Raw genomic sequence first — 15,704 nt, 5'->3', positions numbered from 1 at the left:
GCAAGGGACCCTTCACCAGGAGGATTGAGTAATGAGTGTGGTATAAATTAGAGTTAAACGTTCTTTTTTACTTTGTTGCTGAAAAACCTTATACCTGACTTTGATAATAAAGATACATTCTTCTCAGGCAATATTAAAAAACAAACAAAAACAGAAAAGAAAAACTTAATGTGAGTATGTGTTAAATGAAGGAAATTGTATTGAGTAGGCATCCTTTGGTATTTAGATGTTATTGCTGATAAACTTAACCTAGATATTAATCCAGAAATCATGAGAGGCTTTTTTTCAAATATTATTCTTATTTACATAGAATAGAATTTAAAAGAAAATATTGGTTCATTAAGGAAGAATATTATATAATAGAAAATGAATGTATGGAAAGTATATTCATATAAAATAGAAATGTATGGGAAAATACTCATTCACATAAAAATTCCACTTATGTGAAAGTTGAAACATCTATGTCAAGTTAACTGTCAGTAGATAGTGAAAAAGGATTGCATCAGGATTGCTTGTCTGTGATGCTATTTAAAAAAATTCATTCAACATTTAAAAACATGCTTACTGCTCCTTGGTTCTTTAATTTTTATTTAGCTGACTTAGAAGAATGGAGATTGTGTTAGAGATGTTACAGTCAGAAATAAATTCTGTATTTCACAGAGCCCTCTGTTTTCTGCCTCTTCTTTAAATTCTAATGGTTTTTTGGTTTTTTTTGTGCTTAAATTTAGTTTACAAATAAAACAGAAAGGAAGAAAAAATGATTAAACAGAGAGGTCTATGAAGTATAACGGTGAACATTGCATTAAGAATATATAAAAACTAACTAGCACAACATTGTAAATCAACTATATTTCAGTAAAAAAAAAATATATATATATATATATAAACAACTTTCAATGAGATTCTTCAAAACGAGCCGTCCTATTTTCAGAGAGTTTGGATTGCCACTCTGCAGAGCACTTCAAGGACTTTCCACACATCTCTCTTGGCTTCTCTGACTTCTTCTGTCTAATGTGGGCTGGTACATTTCAGCCACTATACAGTAACCAGTGTGCGGTGTTAGAGCCTCAATTTCAACAACTCTGTGAGCTCCTTCATATACCTTTTGCTCCTACACACAAGGGGGAAAAATGAGATGATAAATGGTTTCCAGTAAGTCATTGACTTGCTCTATTTTTGATAAAACTAAGTTGTTCATGACCAGTTTAGATGGGCTGTAGGGTTTCTTCCAAGACACATCCTCCTTCTCCAGAGTCCTAGCTCACAGACTGAGAAAGGGACAGGTCACATGGCTGTGGAGGAACCACGTGACTTCTCCCTAGTGATGCTGATTGATTGACCCAGTGGTCAGAGTCTCTTTTTTAATAATTTGAACTGTGCAGTGAGGAGAATGGAGTAGATTTGGAGACAGTTGTAGACATGTGGCATGTGACCACAGAGAAGAAACAGAGTGAGATTCTTTACAACTTGCCTCTCCATTTCTCCTTCCCAGTGACTATTTGTAGTGCCTGGCAGCACTTTATTCTTGCTTCTGGCTGTTGTAAGATTGATCATTACCTCTGAGTAAAAATCCTCCTCTCCCCTCCACTTTTCTATTTGAACCAGTTTGAATGGGTTTCTGTTTTCTACAGCCAAAGGAACCCTGTCTTAGATGGACAACAAAAAAAGGAACATTCAATTAACCACCAAACCAAAATAAAAGCACCAATGGAGGATTATAATATCAAAGCAAAACTGCCACTAATATATAATGCTCTGATCCAAAAGCCACTTTAAAATAAGGTGTGTAAAGTCCATAAAAATGAATATTTGTGACAATCAAATGGAATTAAATATTGTTAATACCAATCTTTAGATATGCAGGGAAAATCAAAAGGAAACCAGCTGAATGACGGAAAAGGTGCAAACACACGTACGCACAATTCTGATGGCGATGGTAAACACTAATTGCTTATCAATGAGGGTGAAAGTGAGAAGGAACTAAAAAAAAATAAGGAAAAATAAGAGGGGATAGAGTAGCAAAAGACAGGACCTATTTTATGGCTAAAATGTTGCTTAAACAAAAGAAAAAATACCAAACTTATCTATTCATCTGAACTTACCTTTTCTAGTGAACTGTTAATTACAAAGACTCGGTATACTAGCCCATAGTATTCCATTGATACATTTTTTCTTTTTTGGTCTCTATATGGTAAGTTGGGAGCATGGAGATTCACCAACAAAGATCCATTAACTTGGGTTATATTCATGACTGGAGGATCTATTTTTGCTGAGGAAAGAATAGGAAAATTTGACAATATCACTCAAAAATGTAATATTTCATATGGACACATTATGCATAATAACAAATCATTATTAAGTTCAGGGATCTGGCAAAAATCATTATGAAGAGATACTGCTAACACCTAAAATATAAATATCTGAGAGGTTTCTTTGCAGATAATTCTTTATTTGCAAAGACATATATTCTGAATCAGCTTTAAGAGGACATTTATCAATCATTTCCACAGCCTGCAGTGATTGTTTTGGAAAACGAAGTGTAAAAAGTTATTTGGGTGAAGATCTTAGTGTAAGGCAAATATTTTGTAGGTCCTTAAAGATGTAAAACTTCAAAGCAGCTTGATAATCATTTGAAGACTTGTTGCTATAAAATTATTTCAACAGAATTATGTTATATACTATGGAATAGCAGGAGAAGGATCAAGAGAGAATTTTTGTTTCTTGCATTTGGTATCAATAATCAGATGATCGTTAACTAGGACAGAAAACTAAATAAATTAATAGTCACTTTAATTTCCCCCAGATTAACTATAGTAATTCTAAATGATTTAATTCGTTAATGGGTTTTGTTGTTTGTTGTTTTTTTGTTTGGCATTCATTATGTATTTTTAGTTTGTAGATACATATCTTTTATAATTCTTGAAAACTAGCCATGATCAATCAACTTGGAGCTAGATAGAGATAGAGATAGAGATATACATGCTTTTGTTCTAGAATTTCAGTTCAACATCTGTTAGCATTTCTCATTTGATTTTCCATATGTCATTTTCTTTTTCCTTTTTCCATCTTTTTTTTCTCAGCAGAGTATTCTGAAGGGTTTCTTCAGAGCTGTCTTCCAGTCCATCAGTTTACTACTTTGTCATGTCTAAACTGATCTTTAACCCCCCAAATCAACTTTTTGAATTTCAATGATTATATTTTTTTCATTTCTATGAGCTCTATTTGGGTCTTTTTCAATCTATTTGGTCTTAGTAATATTTTGTCCTTTGATTATGTTTTTATTCCCTCTGTTATTTCTTTAAGTTTATTTATTTTATTATCTGCTTCCAATATTACAAATCCTTGAAGCACTGGTCCAGCCAGTACTTGTTTCTTCAAACCTTGCTTGTGTTGATCTGCTTCCTTGTGTTTTTATTGTGAACACATGTTGAAAGTTGATGCTTTCTTTTTTGTTGTTTGGTTAGAATTTTTTAATTTTAAATACACTTTTTAGCAACTTATAAGATAGATATAGACAAATAAATCATGAGGATATGGCTCAACAAATCTTTACAAATAAACACTCCTGTATAGCTATCACCCAGAACAAAAAACAGGACATTAGCAACACCCCAGAAACCTCCTTCACCTTTCCTCCAATTACTTAACCCCAGAGGATAACCACAATTTTCCTAACTTTTATCGCCATGTACATTCATTTTTGGAATCATACACTATACACTTTTTTGTGTGTCTGGCTTGTTTCACTCTTTCACTTTTATTTGTATATATATATATAATTATGGGCTGAATTGTGTCTCCCCACAAATTCATAGGTTGAAGTCCTAACACCCAGTACCTCAGAATATGACTGCATTTGGAGATAGGGTCTTTTTTAAAAAAGCGTATGGCTTTTTAAAAAATGAAGTCATATGGGTGGTATGGGTGGTCCCTAATCCAATATGACTGTTGTCCTTATAAGAAGACACATACAATTGAGCACAGAGGGATGACCATGGAAGGACACAGCAAGAAAGTGGCCAAGGAGAATGGCTTCAGAAGAAACCAAACCTGTGGACACCTTGATCTTGGACTTCCAGCCTCCAGAAGTGTAGGAAAATAAATGTCTGTTGTTTAAGCCACCCAGTCTGTGGTATTTTGCTATGGTAGCCCTGGCAATCTAATACATACACATCTATCCATGTTGCATGTATCAGGAGTTTGTTCTTTTGGGACTTCCCTGGTAGCTCAGTGGTTAAGAATCCGCCTGCCAATGCAGGAAACACAGGTTCGAGCCCTGGTCCGGGAAGATTCCACATGCCGCAGAGCAACTAAGCCCGTGCGCCACAACTACTGAGCCTGTGCTCTAGAGCCCGTGAGCCACAACTACTGAGCCCGCGTGCCACAACTACGGAAGCCTGCGCACCTAGAGCCTGTGCTCCTCAACAAGAGAAGCCACCGCAACGAGAAGCCCGCACACCACAACAAAGAGTAGGCCCACTCGTCGCAACTGGAGAAAGCCTGTGCACGGCAACGAAGACCCAATGCAGCCAAAAATAAGTAATAAAATAAAATAAATAAATTTATATATATATAAAAAAAGAATGCTATAAAAACATTTAAAAAAAGCAGTTTGTTCTTTTGATTGCTGTGTGGTATTTAATTGTATGAATAACACAATTCATCCATTGTGTTATTCACAGACTTTTAGGTTGTTTCTAGTTTTTGGATATTCTGAGTAAAGTAGCAGGAACATTCTTGTACGTGTCACTTGGGAAACATGCATTTTGTTGGGAATATAACTAAGAGTGGAATTTCTGGGTGATAGAGTTCATATATGTTTAGCTTTTGTAAATTCTGCCATTTCCCCGCAGTAGATACACCAATTTATATTCCCTTCAGCAGTGTATGAAAGTTCCCATTTTTTTCACATTGTCTCTAATACTTGGCATTATTATTTTTAAAACGTTTAATTTTGGCCATTCTGGTAAGTGTAGTGCCAATTTATTGTGTTTTTAAGTTGCATTTCCCTGATGACTAATGGAATTTCATATGTTCATTGGCCACTTGAATATTCCCTTTTGTGAAAAGCCTGTTCAAGTCTTCGCCTTTTTTTTTTTTTTTTTTTTTTTTTTTTTTTTTTTTTTGCGTTACGCGGGCTTCTCGCGTTGCGGAGCACAGTCTCCGAACGCGCAGGCTCAGCGGCCATGGCTCACGGGCCCAGCCGCTCCGCGGCATGTGGGATCTTCCCTGACCGGGGCATGAACCCGTGTCCCCTGCATCGGCAGGCGGACTCTCAACCACTGCACCACCAGGGAAGCCCCTGCCCATTTTTTAAACCACTTTTTAAATTAGTTGTGTTGTCTTTTTATTATTGATTTGTAAGAGTTCTTTGTACATTCCGGACATAGTCCTTTGTCCAAAACATGCACTGTGAATATCTTCTCTCTATGGCTTGCATTTTCAACAGGGTGCCAAGATCATTCAATGGGTAGAGAATACCTTTTCAACAAATGATGCTGGGACAACGGGATAGCCATATACAAAAGAATGAAGTTGGACCCTTACCTCACATCATATATAAAAATGAACTCAAAATTGATCAAAGATTTAAATGTAAGAGCCAAAACTATAAAACTCATAGAAGAAAGCTTAGGCTAAATCTTCATAGCCTTGGATTTGGCAAAGAATTCTTAGATATGACACTGAAAGCATGAGTAGCAAGAGAAAAAATAGGTAGATTGGACTTCACCAAAGTTAAATACTTTGGGGCTTCAAATGACACCATTGAGAAAGTGAAAAGATAAACCACAGAATGGGAGAAAATATTTGAAAATCATATATCTGATAAGGTAATGGTGTCCATAATATACAAAAAACTTAAAACTCAGTAATTAAAAGACAAATCATTCAATTTAAAAATGGGCAAAGTATCCGAATGGACAATTTTCCAAGGGAGATATGCAAATGGCCAATAAACACATGAAAAGATGCTCAACATCACTAATCATCAGGGAAATGCAAATCAAAATCACATGAGATACCATTTCACATGCACTAGGACTGCTAAAATCAAAAAGTGACATAGTGGTGCTAAGGATGTGGGGAAATAGGAACCCTCATACACTGCTGATGGGAATGGAAAATGGTGCAGCTGCTTTGGAAAACAGTCTGGCAGTTTCTCAAATGATTAAACATACAGTTACAGGGTGACCAAGTGATTCCACTCCTAGGTATATACCCAAGAGAAATAAAAACATGTCTACACAAAAACTTGTACATGAATGCTTATAGGAGCTCTATTCACAGGAGCTAAAATGTGGAAACAACTCAAATATCCATCAACTGAGGAATGGATAAACAAAATGCAGTATATCCGTGTACTGCAATATTATTCGGCCACAAGAAGGAACAAAGCACTGATACATGCTACAAAATGGACAAACCTTGAAAACATTATGCTAAATGAAAGGAGACAGTCACAAAAGATCACATATTATATGATTCTATTCATATGAAACATCAAGATGAGGGAACTCTTTAGAGACAAAGTAGATTAGTGGTCACCTAGGGCTGAGAGGCTAAAGGAGGGAGAGAATAGGAGGGTGATAGCCAAAGAGTATGGAGTTTCTTTTTTGTGGTGATGAAAATGTTCTAAAATTGACTATGGGTGATGGTTGTACTTATCTGTGAATATAGTAAAAAATTATTGAATTGTACACATTATATGAGTAATCGTAAGGGATGTGAATTATATCTCAATAAAGCTGTTTAATAAATCTAGGTGGAGGCAATGAAAGCCTGTCTTCCCGATGCCCCACACTTGCTCGATAGGCTCATGAATAAAATGGCAGTGTGAAAAGGGATGGAAGCTATACAGACTCAACAATATGGACTTCTTCTTGCCAAGACTGGACTGGCACTCCTGAGTGTTCAACTTCCCAGTTAGGAGGACCAGTGCTGAACCCCTAGTATAGTTCACTTTTTATAGCAGACTTTTTTGATCCCTTCCAACAGGGACGGGACAAGAGACACTGGAATAGATACTTTTCTGATTAAATATTTGTCTTTCCTGCTTCAATGCTTTTATCAGCCAGTCCCCATGACCACTCCCCACCATGGATGTAGTGAATGCCTTATTCATGAGCATAGTACACCACGATATATTGCTTATGACAGAAAATCTAAGTTAATGTGGAAGGAGTGAAGTCAAGTCTCACACCCACAGGAATGTTTGGCCTTACCATATATCCCATCACTCAGAACCCCCTGGCTTGATAGGAAGGTAAGGTGGACCATTGAAAACTCAGTTTGACAGACAATACCTTGTGAGGTGATATGTGCATTTGTACATGCTCTAATCTTGTGACCAATATATGGTGCTATTTCTTCCATGGACAGAATTCACTGGTCTAGGATACAGGAAATGGAAGTGGGAGGGGTAATTCTCACTATTAAACTCACTATTAAACTCAAACCACTCAAGTGGTTTGTTTCCCATACACTTGATCCTTAATTCTTCTGGGTTATAACAACAATTTTTTCAAAGAATTGGAAGTTGAGGCTGCCTCCTGAAGGTTGGGAGCTCTTTATGCCATTTAACCAACAAGGAGGAAATGCGGTACTTCTGTTGTCTAGGGTGACTGGTTCCAATTATCAAAGGGAAATAGAATTATATATACAGCGGGGTCAAGTATGCTTGGTATCCTCGGAGGTGCCTCTTAGAACTCCTATATTCAGTGATAAAAATTAATTTAAGATTATGTTAAGCTAATATGAGAGAGATCAAAAGGACTCAAACTCCTCAAAAATGAAAAGTTGAGGTGCTGGCTGAAAAGAAAGAGAACGTTGAGTTAAATCATGAGAAAAGCAGTTATAAATATTAACTACAGCTTCATGACTAGTTGCCATTGTGAGGACTGTAGTAGATACCCAAATTTTCTGTCCTGTTAGGCATATCTTTGTACATTTACATTAAACTTTTTTTTCATACCTTTTGTCTACTATTTTATATAAGGTCTGTTGGCAATGGCTCCTTTTATAATTTACATCATAGATTACAGTATATTATCCTGACATTATGACTAAATTAGAAGAATATACATCATTGAGAAATGGATACAAGAGAGCACTTTTTGTCTCCTCTTCTGGAGAGGTGACTAAAAGTCTTTATTTCCTCAATAGAAAATTTTCTAATGTGTATTTTCAAGAACTTAACCATCATGCTTAGGAATAACCCCATATGACTCCTTTTCTGCTATCTAAAAATATTTTTTTCTAGCAGGCAACATCCTGTCAGTGGGATAGAGTGTCAGCTCTGAATCAGAGGCAGCCGAATTTGAATTCTGAGACCTGGGCTACTACGAAAGTTTCCGTGCCTTGACTTCCTGGGCTGTAAATGAGAATAGTAAAAGCCTTCTGCTAGAGCTGTTCTGAGAATGAGATCAAATGAGACGATGGTGTGGACCTCACCAAAGCACAGGGCCTGGTAGCTAGCTTACCATGCTCCATGAGGGCTATTCAAGGGCAGGAAAGGCAAATGCAAAGAAACTCCATGGAACTCACTTTCCCACCAGGGAGAGAACCGTTGTGTCACGGTCCAGCCTGAGTGGACCCCAGCCAGGGTCGTCCTCACTCTCCCGTAGTAAGGTTCCCATATGTCTGACGTTTCGTTGGTAAGGTCACAGAAGAACTCTCGAATACCCCAGCAGTCCTCTTTATTTTTCCATTGTCTCTGTCCATACCTATAGAAGGGAAAAGACAAAAATCTGCATTCCTTTATTCCATTGAAGGAGTCTTCAGTTTTTTCAGTCTATTCAGTTTTCAGAATGGCTGAAATTTGTCCTCCACTATCAGCACCACTGTGAAAGCTGACAGCTGCTCTTACGTATCTTTAAAATTTTTAAATTAATTAAAGTGCTATCAAAGTGCTATCTTGTTGAAATATAAACTCAAGCTTGATACCTTCTGTAACACTAGCATAAGGGTTTTTGGATTTTTAGTACTTAGTGAAGTTTTTCTTCTGGGGTCTGAACCAACTTCCATTTTTAACTGCGAGCTCTCCATGTCCTTCAGGCTCCTGAGGTTTCAACACTTTGTGGTTTTCCTCACTTCTTATCAGCTTGCTGTTGAGTAACGTGCCTGGTTCTGAGAAGTTGCTACCACTTTTCATCTCAGGTAACACTTACCCAACACATAATGTCAATCTCTTTTTTGACAACTGAATGAGGGTTGTAGGAAGGGCTGTTTAAGGAGTTTTGTAATTAGAGGCTGGGAGAGAATGGGGAGAACCCAGGAAGAAAAGGTAACGAGGCAAAGCGCCAGATACGTTGATTCAGCCTAAGACTGTGGGATGGTGTAACAGCAAAAGGGAAGATTAATGCTTCCCTTCCTTACCAGTCACAAATCAAAGAAAATGCAATAAGATGATGGTGGGAACAGAGCAGGAATTAGAGGCTGGGGAGAAAGCTTCCAAAATATTTGTTGAAGGACTTGAAATATAACTTTTTAGCCATATAATGAAGACTATTGCTGATGTCTCTACTCTGTAAACTATATGCTGACAGCCGTTTCATTATATCAGAAGACACCGTAAGAGCAGGACCAACAACATATATTAAGCACAATTTAATGTTTTCTAACTCTTATTAGACATTGCCTTTGCTAGCTGAACTTAGCTGTAATGACTGGCTTCCTTTTTAGTGTAATACTTCATTTTTTGTCCTATCCTAAGTGGGACAGAAACTGTCAGTAGACCCATGAGAACTGGATAGACCCCAAACGAAAGATTTTGAAAATATAAATCTGCATTGTGCTATTGAAAATATCACATAGGTAGGAATGGTTCCAGGTATTCTGAAATTTATACAAATTTAAGAGCTCTATTTAAGAAAAACAATTACAACTATGAAATTTTTCCATGGGGCCCTAAAGTTTAATCTTCATTAATTTCATGGAAAAACAACGTCTAATCCACGGTTTATGTTGAACCATAAGTAGGCCCACTTTGGATATGTTTATACTGCCTACAGGGGAAGAATAAAAATATCACCAATCCCCACTTCCTACAGGGAAGCATTTCCAACCACACACAAATCTGTTTTTGGAGTGGAGAAATCTTTATTGTAAAGATTTGTGAAGTTTACAGTTGCTACACAAAATATGTTGAGAAAAGCAGCAGTTAAAGACTGAGAAACTTCTGGAAATAGTCCTTCTGAAGTTAGTGAGAGCTTGATAAATGGAAAAAATCTGACTTTGGATCTACCCCATGCTGGAGAGACATGAATGAATTTACGGCGTAAAAATTGCTACTTTGGTCCATAGCTACATCTAATCTTCTGAATTTCTAATAGAAAATCATAAAAGCTAAACTGTAATATCTCCTGTCTCATGTTCAGCCAGAATCTCAATCTATGTAAGAGAAGGAAGAGCTTCAACTCCTATCTGCATACTCCCACCCCCAGCCCCCTGAACAGAGATGTGTGAAGGGGAAAACCTGCCATTTGCAAATCAGGAGCTTCTGTTTCCAGGCCTCAGTCCAGGAAAGGAGTGGATTATATCTGAGTTTTGGCAATAATCCACTAGAATTAGTCTGAAGATCACACAGGAGGAACATGCCCCAGCATGTTCAAATTTGCATTCATGCTTACAGGAGGCGTTCATTTTTGAAAGGAATTTTCTAAATAGTAAACCCACTCTGAAGAAATGACCTTTAGATTGAAAATGTAGTTTACACACTCACATCCATGTGTCCCACAACTTCTTCTTCCACTATCAATAGCGTCAATTTAATCAAGTACCTATTAGGTGCTAAACAAGTCGCTTCTAACATTCGGTGGACCAATGTGTATTGAGAGTCTCTGTTGTGAAGCCAAAGGCTGACCCTGTGAAGCCTAAGTGCTGGGTCTCTGAGGGATGAAGTATCTCCCGTCACAGACTACACATCATCATGCATTTTGTGTCACCTTCAGGGAAGACACACTCCTGCCCTCACCTCTGCTTCTTCTCAACCCTTCTGAAACTGACAAAAGCTCAGATCCCAACACTCCATCGCCTTCTAGAACATGGAATCTTAGTGGCCACCTGTACTAGCTGGAGGAAGCTCAGATTACTTACGTTTTATACTGCACAAAATAGACACTGCTGTTGCCGGGACAAGCCCGCCCAGGCTGCCAGTGCAAAATGTTGTGAAAATTTTGGGACTGAAAACGTACTCGTTGAGGTTTCAGAGACTCGTGGGCTGGCTGAGCTCCTAAAACAATAAGAAACGGAGCAACACTGAACATTGATATGAGCACCATCGTTATTAGCCATAATTTTCAGTGTAATAATACCTGCATCAGGATTCCTTGAAATAGTTGCTATAGGTGCAGATGGTGGAAGCGGAGCCCAGAAATCCACATTTTTGATCTTTGATGTGATGATTTTGATGCATGCTAAAGTCTCAGGACAGTTGTGATCCAGACGATAAAAACATACGTGATAAACTCCCACCCCACTCCTAAGCTGGAGAGGGAGTAACAGCAGTGAAAAGATAGCATTGTCCTTAACTCCACCTCTGGTGGTGATGGAACGTAATGACTGAGATGAAAGTCCTCACCAAGGCCACATTGCCCACCTTCCTAGGAGACCCTGCATGACTGCTCCTCTGAGGCAAGCTTTCGCCTGGATTCTGTTCTGCCTCCAGGACCTCAGCCTGGAACTCATTCCTCCTTTCTCTGGTTCTTGCTTCATCTCTTCGTCCTACTTCATCGTCCTCCACCTCTCTCAGCTGACCTGGCTTTATTGCATGTAGGCCGGTTCCACTCCTGAGTGGATGCTCTTACCTGCCTGCATCCTGGTTCCAAGTGCCCGAGCATAACCGCTCAGGTAGACTGGTCCAGGCTGTGGAGGGAAACTGCCCAAGGGCTTGCCACGGAACCCAGCGTTCCTGAGAAGAGTCTCGACAGGAGTCATGGCAGGAAGGGGGATAATTTCGCACTGGCATAGTTTGTGCTTTCTTGGTCAATTCACGCGACATGAGAGCTCAGCCACACCTACGTTTAGTCCACTGGAGGCAAGAGACGTTTGACAAAATTTTATTCTAGGGTCTGCAGGAAACCAGAATATATTACCGCCAAATACGCCTCTTTGACATAAAAATTATTTTGAGCTGAAGGCAATTAAGAAGCAGCAAATGCAGGAAAAGCTCTCTTGATCTCTCCCCCTTTTCCGCCTAAAGGCAGGATATATAAAGCTGGCCAAAAATTTCGTTCGGGTTTTTGGTACGCTCTTGCGGAGAGACCCGAACGAATTTTTGGGCCAACCTAATAAATTCTCCTTTTACTTTACTTATCAGCCCAAAGAAGGCACCAGAAGAATCTGCAAATGAAACTTACTCCATTAGTTTTCTCCCACGTATTTACTTTCCCACAGATTCCTCCCTTGGAAGACTAAAACTGCTTTCCTCTGTCCTGTCATGTTCCTACAGGTGTATCGTGCTTTGCTGAAGATGCTACAGAAGCTGGAATTCTAAGCCGCCATTTTGAGTTTCTCTTCATACAGGATCCCCCCCTGGTGTTGTGCGCTGCACGCATTAATAAACTGTTTTATTAATCTGCCTTTTTGTTAAGGAGTCCTAGCCGACTTGTTTATTGAATAAATTTGACATGTAACATTGTGTAAGATAAAAAAAAAAAAAAAAAAAAAAAGAGTCCCAGCTGAAAACCTAAAATGGGCAGAGGTGAAGCTTTGCCTCTCCAATAGGCCCAAAGTTTCTGCTAAGGGATAGGTGGTGTGCAGGAGGAGTGAGGAAGTACATCCCCTGTCTTTTCCTCATCTTCTACCACTTGCCCCCTGGCTTCTCCCGAGCGGCCTCCTTTCTTCTGGTCCACCATGCTGGGAATGGCTCCATACGAGGTCTCTGCGTTGGCCCTTCCCTCTTCCTAGAATATTCTTCCCGGGATTTCCACATGCCTCATTTCTTCATCTCCTTTAGGTCTTTGCTCAAATATCATTGAGATGGAAGCAAATTCTCCTAAGCCCATGGTCTCAGCTCTGAACATTCAAGATGTGTTATTTTCTAATGAATGGGGCTGTTTCCTTAGGTAGTTATTTTTACCAACCAAATAGTGTCATTACTGTTATTTGGTTTTTGTTTGTTTTTATTTTTATTTTTGGACCTCCTTCAGTGCATCAGGTGGTGATGTGTACTTGGAAAGAGTCAAATGCCACCATTGGTTTTGTTCACCCAGATCACTACCCGATCAATCGTATTTAGCACATAAAATTGTACTTAGCAGAAGTTTTCAGGAGGTGACAAGCATGCACAATTTCCAGAAGATCCTTCCTAGAGTCGATTTGCTATCCTGAACGTAGATAGTTCAGTGTCCTTTACCTCGTCTGTCTTCAGATTTCTTCTCTCAGTTTTGTAACACCACTGCTAACCTCCATCAAAGAAAATAGCAATCCCTCTGTACCACACACAGAGGGGATTTTACCTCTCTTCATTGAGTCTGCCCAGCTCATCTGCGAAAAAGATATTATTGTGGTCTTCCTCTTACAGACCAAAATCCAAGCCTTGGGGAAGTAAAAGAGCTGGTGCAGCTGCAGACGGTGAGGCTGATTTTGTACCCAGGCTGTCTGGCCCTGGAACCTGCCTCTCACCCGTCACAGCAAACCAACAGAAAAGTCTCAGGAGAGAGGAGCTAATGGAGGAAGCAGAGCAACGCGAGGATGAAGATATTCCTCCTTCTTTCCCTCCGCCTCCTCCCCCTGGCCGGCCTTCATTAATCACTGAACGCATTTGAACCTTAAATGTATATCAGGCCCTGTGCTCAAAGCTTTACATCTTCTTTCATTCTCACAACCACCCAATAAGGTAGGTATTTTTATTAGCACAATTTACACGTGGGGAAACTGAGGTCTAAAGAAGTTGTATATGCTGCCCATATGGTTACAGGTCTGGTAAGATGCAGAGCCGACCGAGGTCATTTGGGTAGCACTTGAATTCCTGCCATATTCTGCTAATTGAGTTCTTGGTCTGACCAAAGACCAAAGGCATAGTCTACTCAGATCCACACATTTCTGGGAAATGGAGGATTGAATTGTTTTTATGTTATCAGTCACTGGGCAACTGTACAGCCTGGTGAAAGTTACTTGAGACACTTATACTGAGAGGTACCCACCTGTTAACTGGGGGTCCTAATGGCCTTGCTCAGAGGTATGTTGGGATGATAAGATGCTCTCTGCTCTTGAAGAGTTCTCCATGGATACCAACAGCAAATTCTCACATGTTGTTTATTTATGGTCTATGCTGTGCTAGGCACTGCTCTAAGCACTTATCATGCATTAACTCATTTAATCCTCAAAGTGACCTACAATCCCCACCTTACAGATGAAGTAATTGAGGCAGAGGGCGTTTAAGCCAGTTGCCCCGGTTTTTCTAGATCATAAAATGGCAGAGTTGAAATCCAGATTCAGGCAGTCTGGCCGAGGAGCTATGCTGGTAACCAGTATGCTATCTTGTCCTTGAAGGCGAAAGAAAGGCTAAGGAGACAGAGAGGGGTGTATGTTTGTCCTGTGTGAAGTTTTGGCACCCACAAGAGTGCCTCCTCTTTAGTAGCTACTCGCGAAGTCCGCATGCAGTTATTCAGGCTGCAGAGAGAAACGGACCCCATGCCTGTCCGGACCAGTGTGTGACAGGAGAAAGCTGAAAATTTTACAAAGCCCAGCAATGCACCCCTGCCATGTCTAACAGTCCCCTTGAGCAGGCTCAGATGACAAAGCTGTGAGCAATTAAAAAGAAATGAAGCACTTACCTACCACACCAGGCAGGAGGACACCGATGAGGAAGCCTAGAAAGCAATATTTAGGTGTCATGGCTGTAAGTGTGGCTGGTCAGGCGACCAGCACTCCTCTCAAGGAGAGGACAGCTCCGGGCAGGAGAGGAAACTCGGATCTTCCCACGCAACATCCCCTTTTGGTTGTAACCATGGTTCTTGAAGCAAATACAATCTCATTTTGTTCATAAATTATACTGTATTCTAATTTAGGGGTAATAAGTATTAAGAATCATTTCAAAAAACATTTGCTGTTAAGTCACTTTGATGTGGACGCTTGTTTTTTCGGGAGCTCTGCTAGCTGAGAAAAGGCAAAACACTGAGGACTGGTGGCCCGGAGGGCAGGTAGGGTGAGGAATTATGCAAGATGCTCGCAGGAGAGCGAAGGAGGCCTTCAGGGATTCTGGCAGAGAGGGCAGAGGGGCTCCCAGGGTGATTCTGAGTAAAGGGCTTGTCAGGTGCAATGATCAGGGCCCCTGGCAGTGGTTCAAGCAGGTGGGGTCTCTGGTTGATTCTTCCTTTTCCTGCCTTCATGGAAGCTCCTCGAGTAACCTCCCTGGTGTAGACCTCATACCCTCTGCCCCCTCAGCCTCTCTGCAGGGCTCCCTCCCACACGCCACAGCCGCCCCGGTCAATGGGCCCCACTCAGCTCATGCTTCTTCCTTTTCCATTCCTGCCCTCGGTTTCCAGCAACCTAGCTGATAAAAATTTTGAATCCGTCAAACCAAGTAATTCCTTAAAAGGATGAATGCGGGGGCAATGTTCATTTTGAACTACATTAAAACTTTTTTTTTTTTTTTTTGTACGCGGGCCTCTCACCGCTGTGGCCCCTCCCGCTGCGGAGCACAGGCTCCGGACGCGCAGGCTCAGCGGCCATGGCTCACGGGCCCAGCCGCTCCGCGGCAC

General features: G+C 40.1%; 1 protein-coding gene across 1 annotated transcript; it reads right to left on the bottom strand.

Annotated features, from left to right (window-relative positions):
- Positions 1 to 961: 961 nt before the first annotated feature.
- Positions 962 to 14,838, bottom strand: IL22RA2 (interleukin 22 receptor subunit alpha 2). The gene is made up of 5 exons (XM_007130593.1): positions 14,778 to 14,838; positions 11,095 to 11,230; positions 8,545 to 8,723; positions 2,103 to 2,269; positions 962 to 1,111 (listed from the first exon to the last, which is right to left on the bottom strand). Exons 1-5 carry the CDS (start codon positions 14,836 to 14,838, stop codon positions 962 to 964), a joined length of 693 nt encoding a protein of 230 aa, XP_007130655.1.
- Between the last annotated feature and the right edge of the window lie 866 nt (positions 14,839 to 15,704).

This window comes from Physeter macrocephalus, chromosome 10 (assembly GCF_002837175.3).
Source record: "Physeter macrocephalus isolate SW-GA chromosome 10, ASM283717v5, whole genome shotgun sequence".
In the NCBI taxonomy this organism is placed as follows: Eukaryota; Metazoa; Chordata; class Mammalia; order Artiodactyla; family Physeteridae; genus Physeter; species Physeter macrocephalus.
The sequence above is the reverse complement of the archived record's forward strand: the minus strand, read 5'-3'. Positions and strand labels throughout refer to the sequence as shown.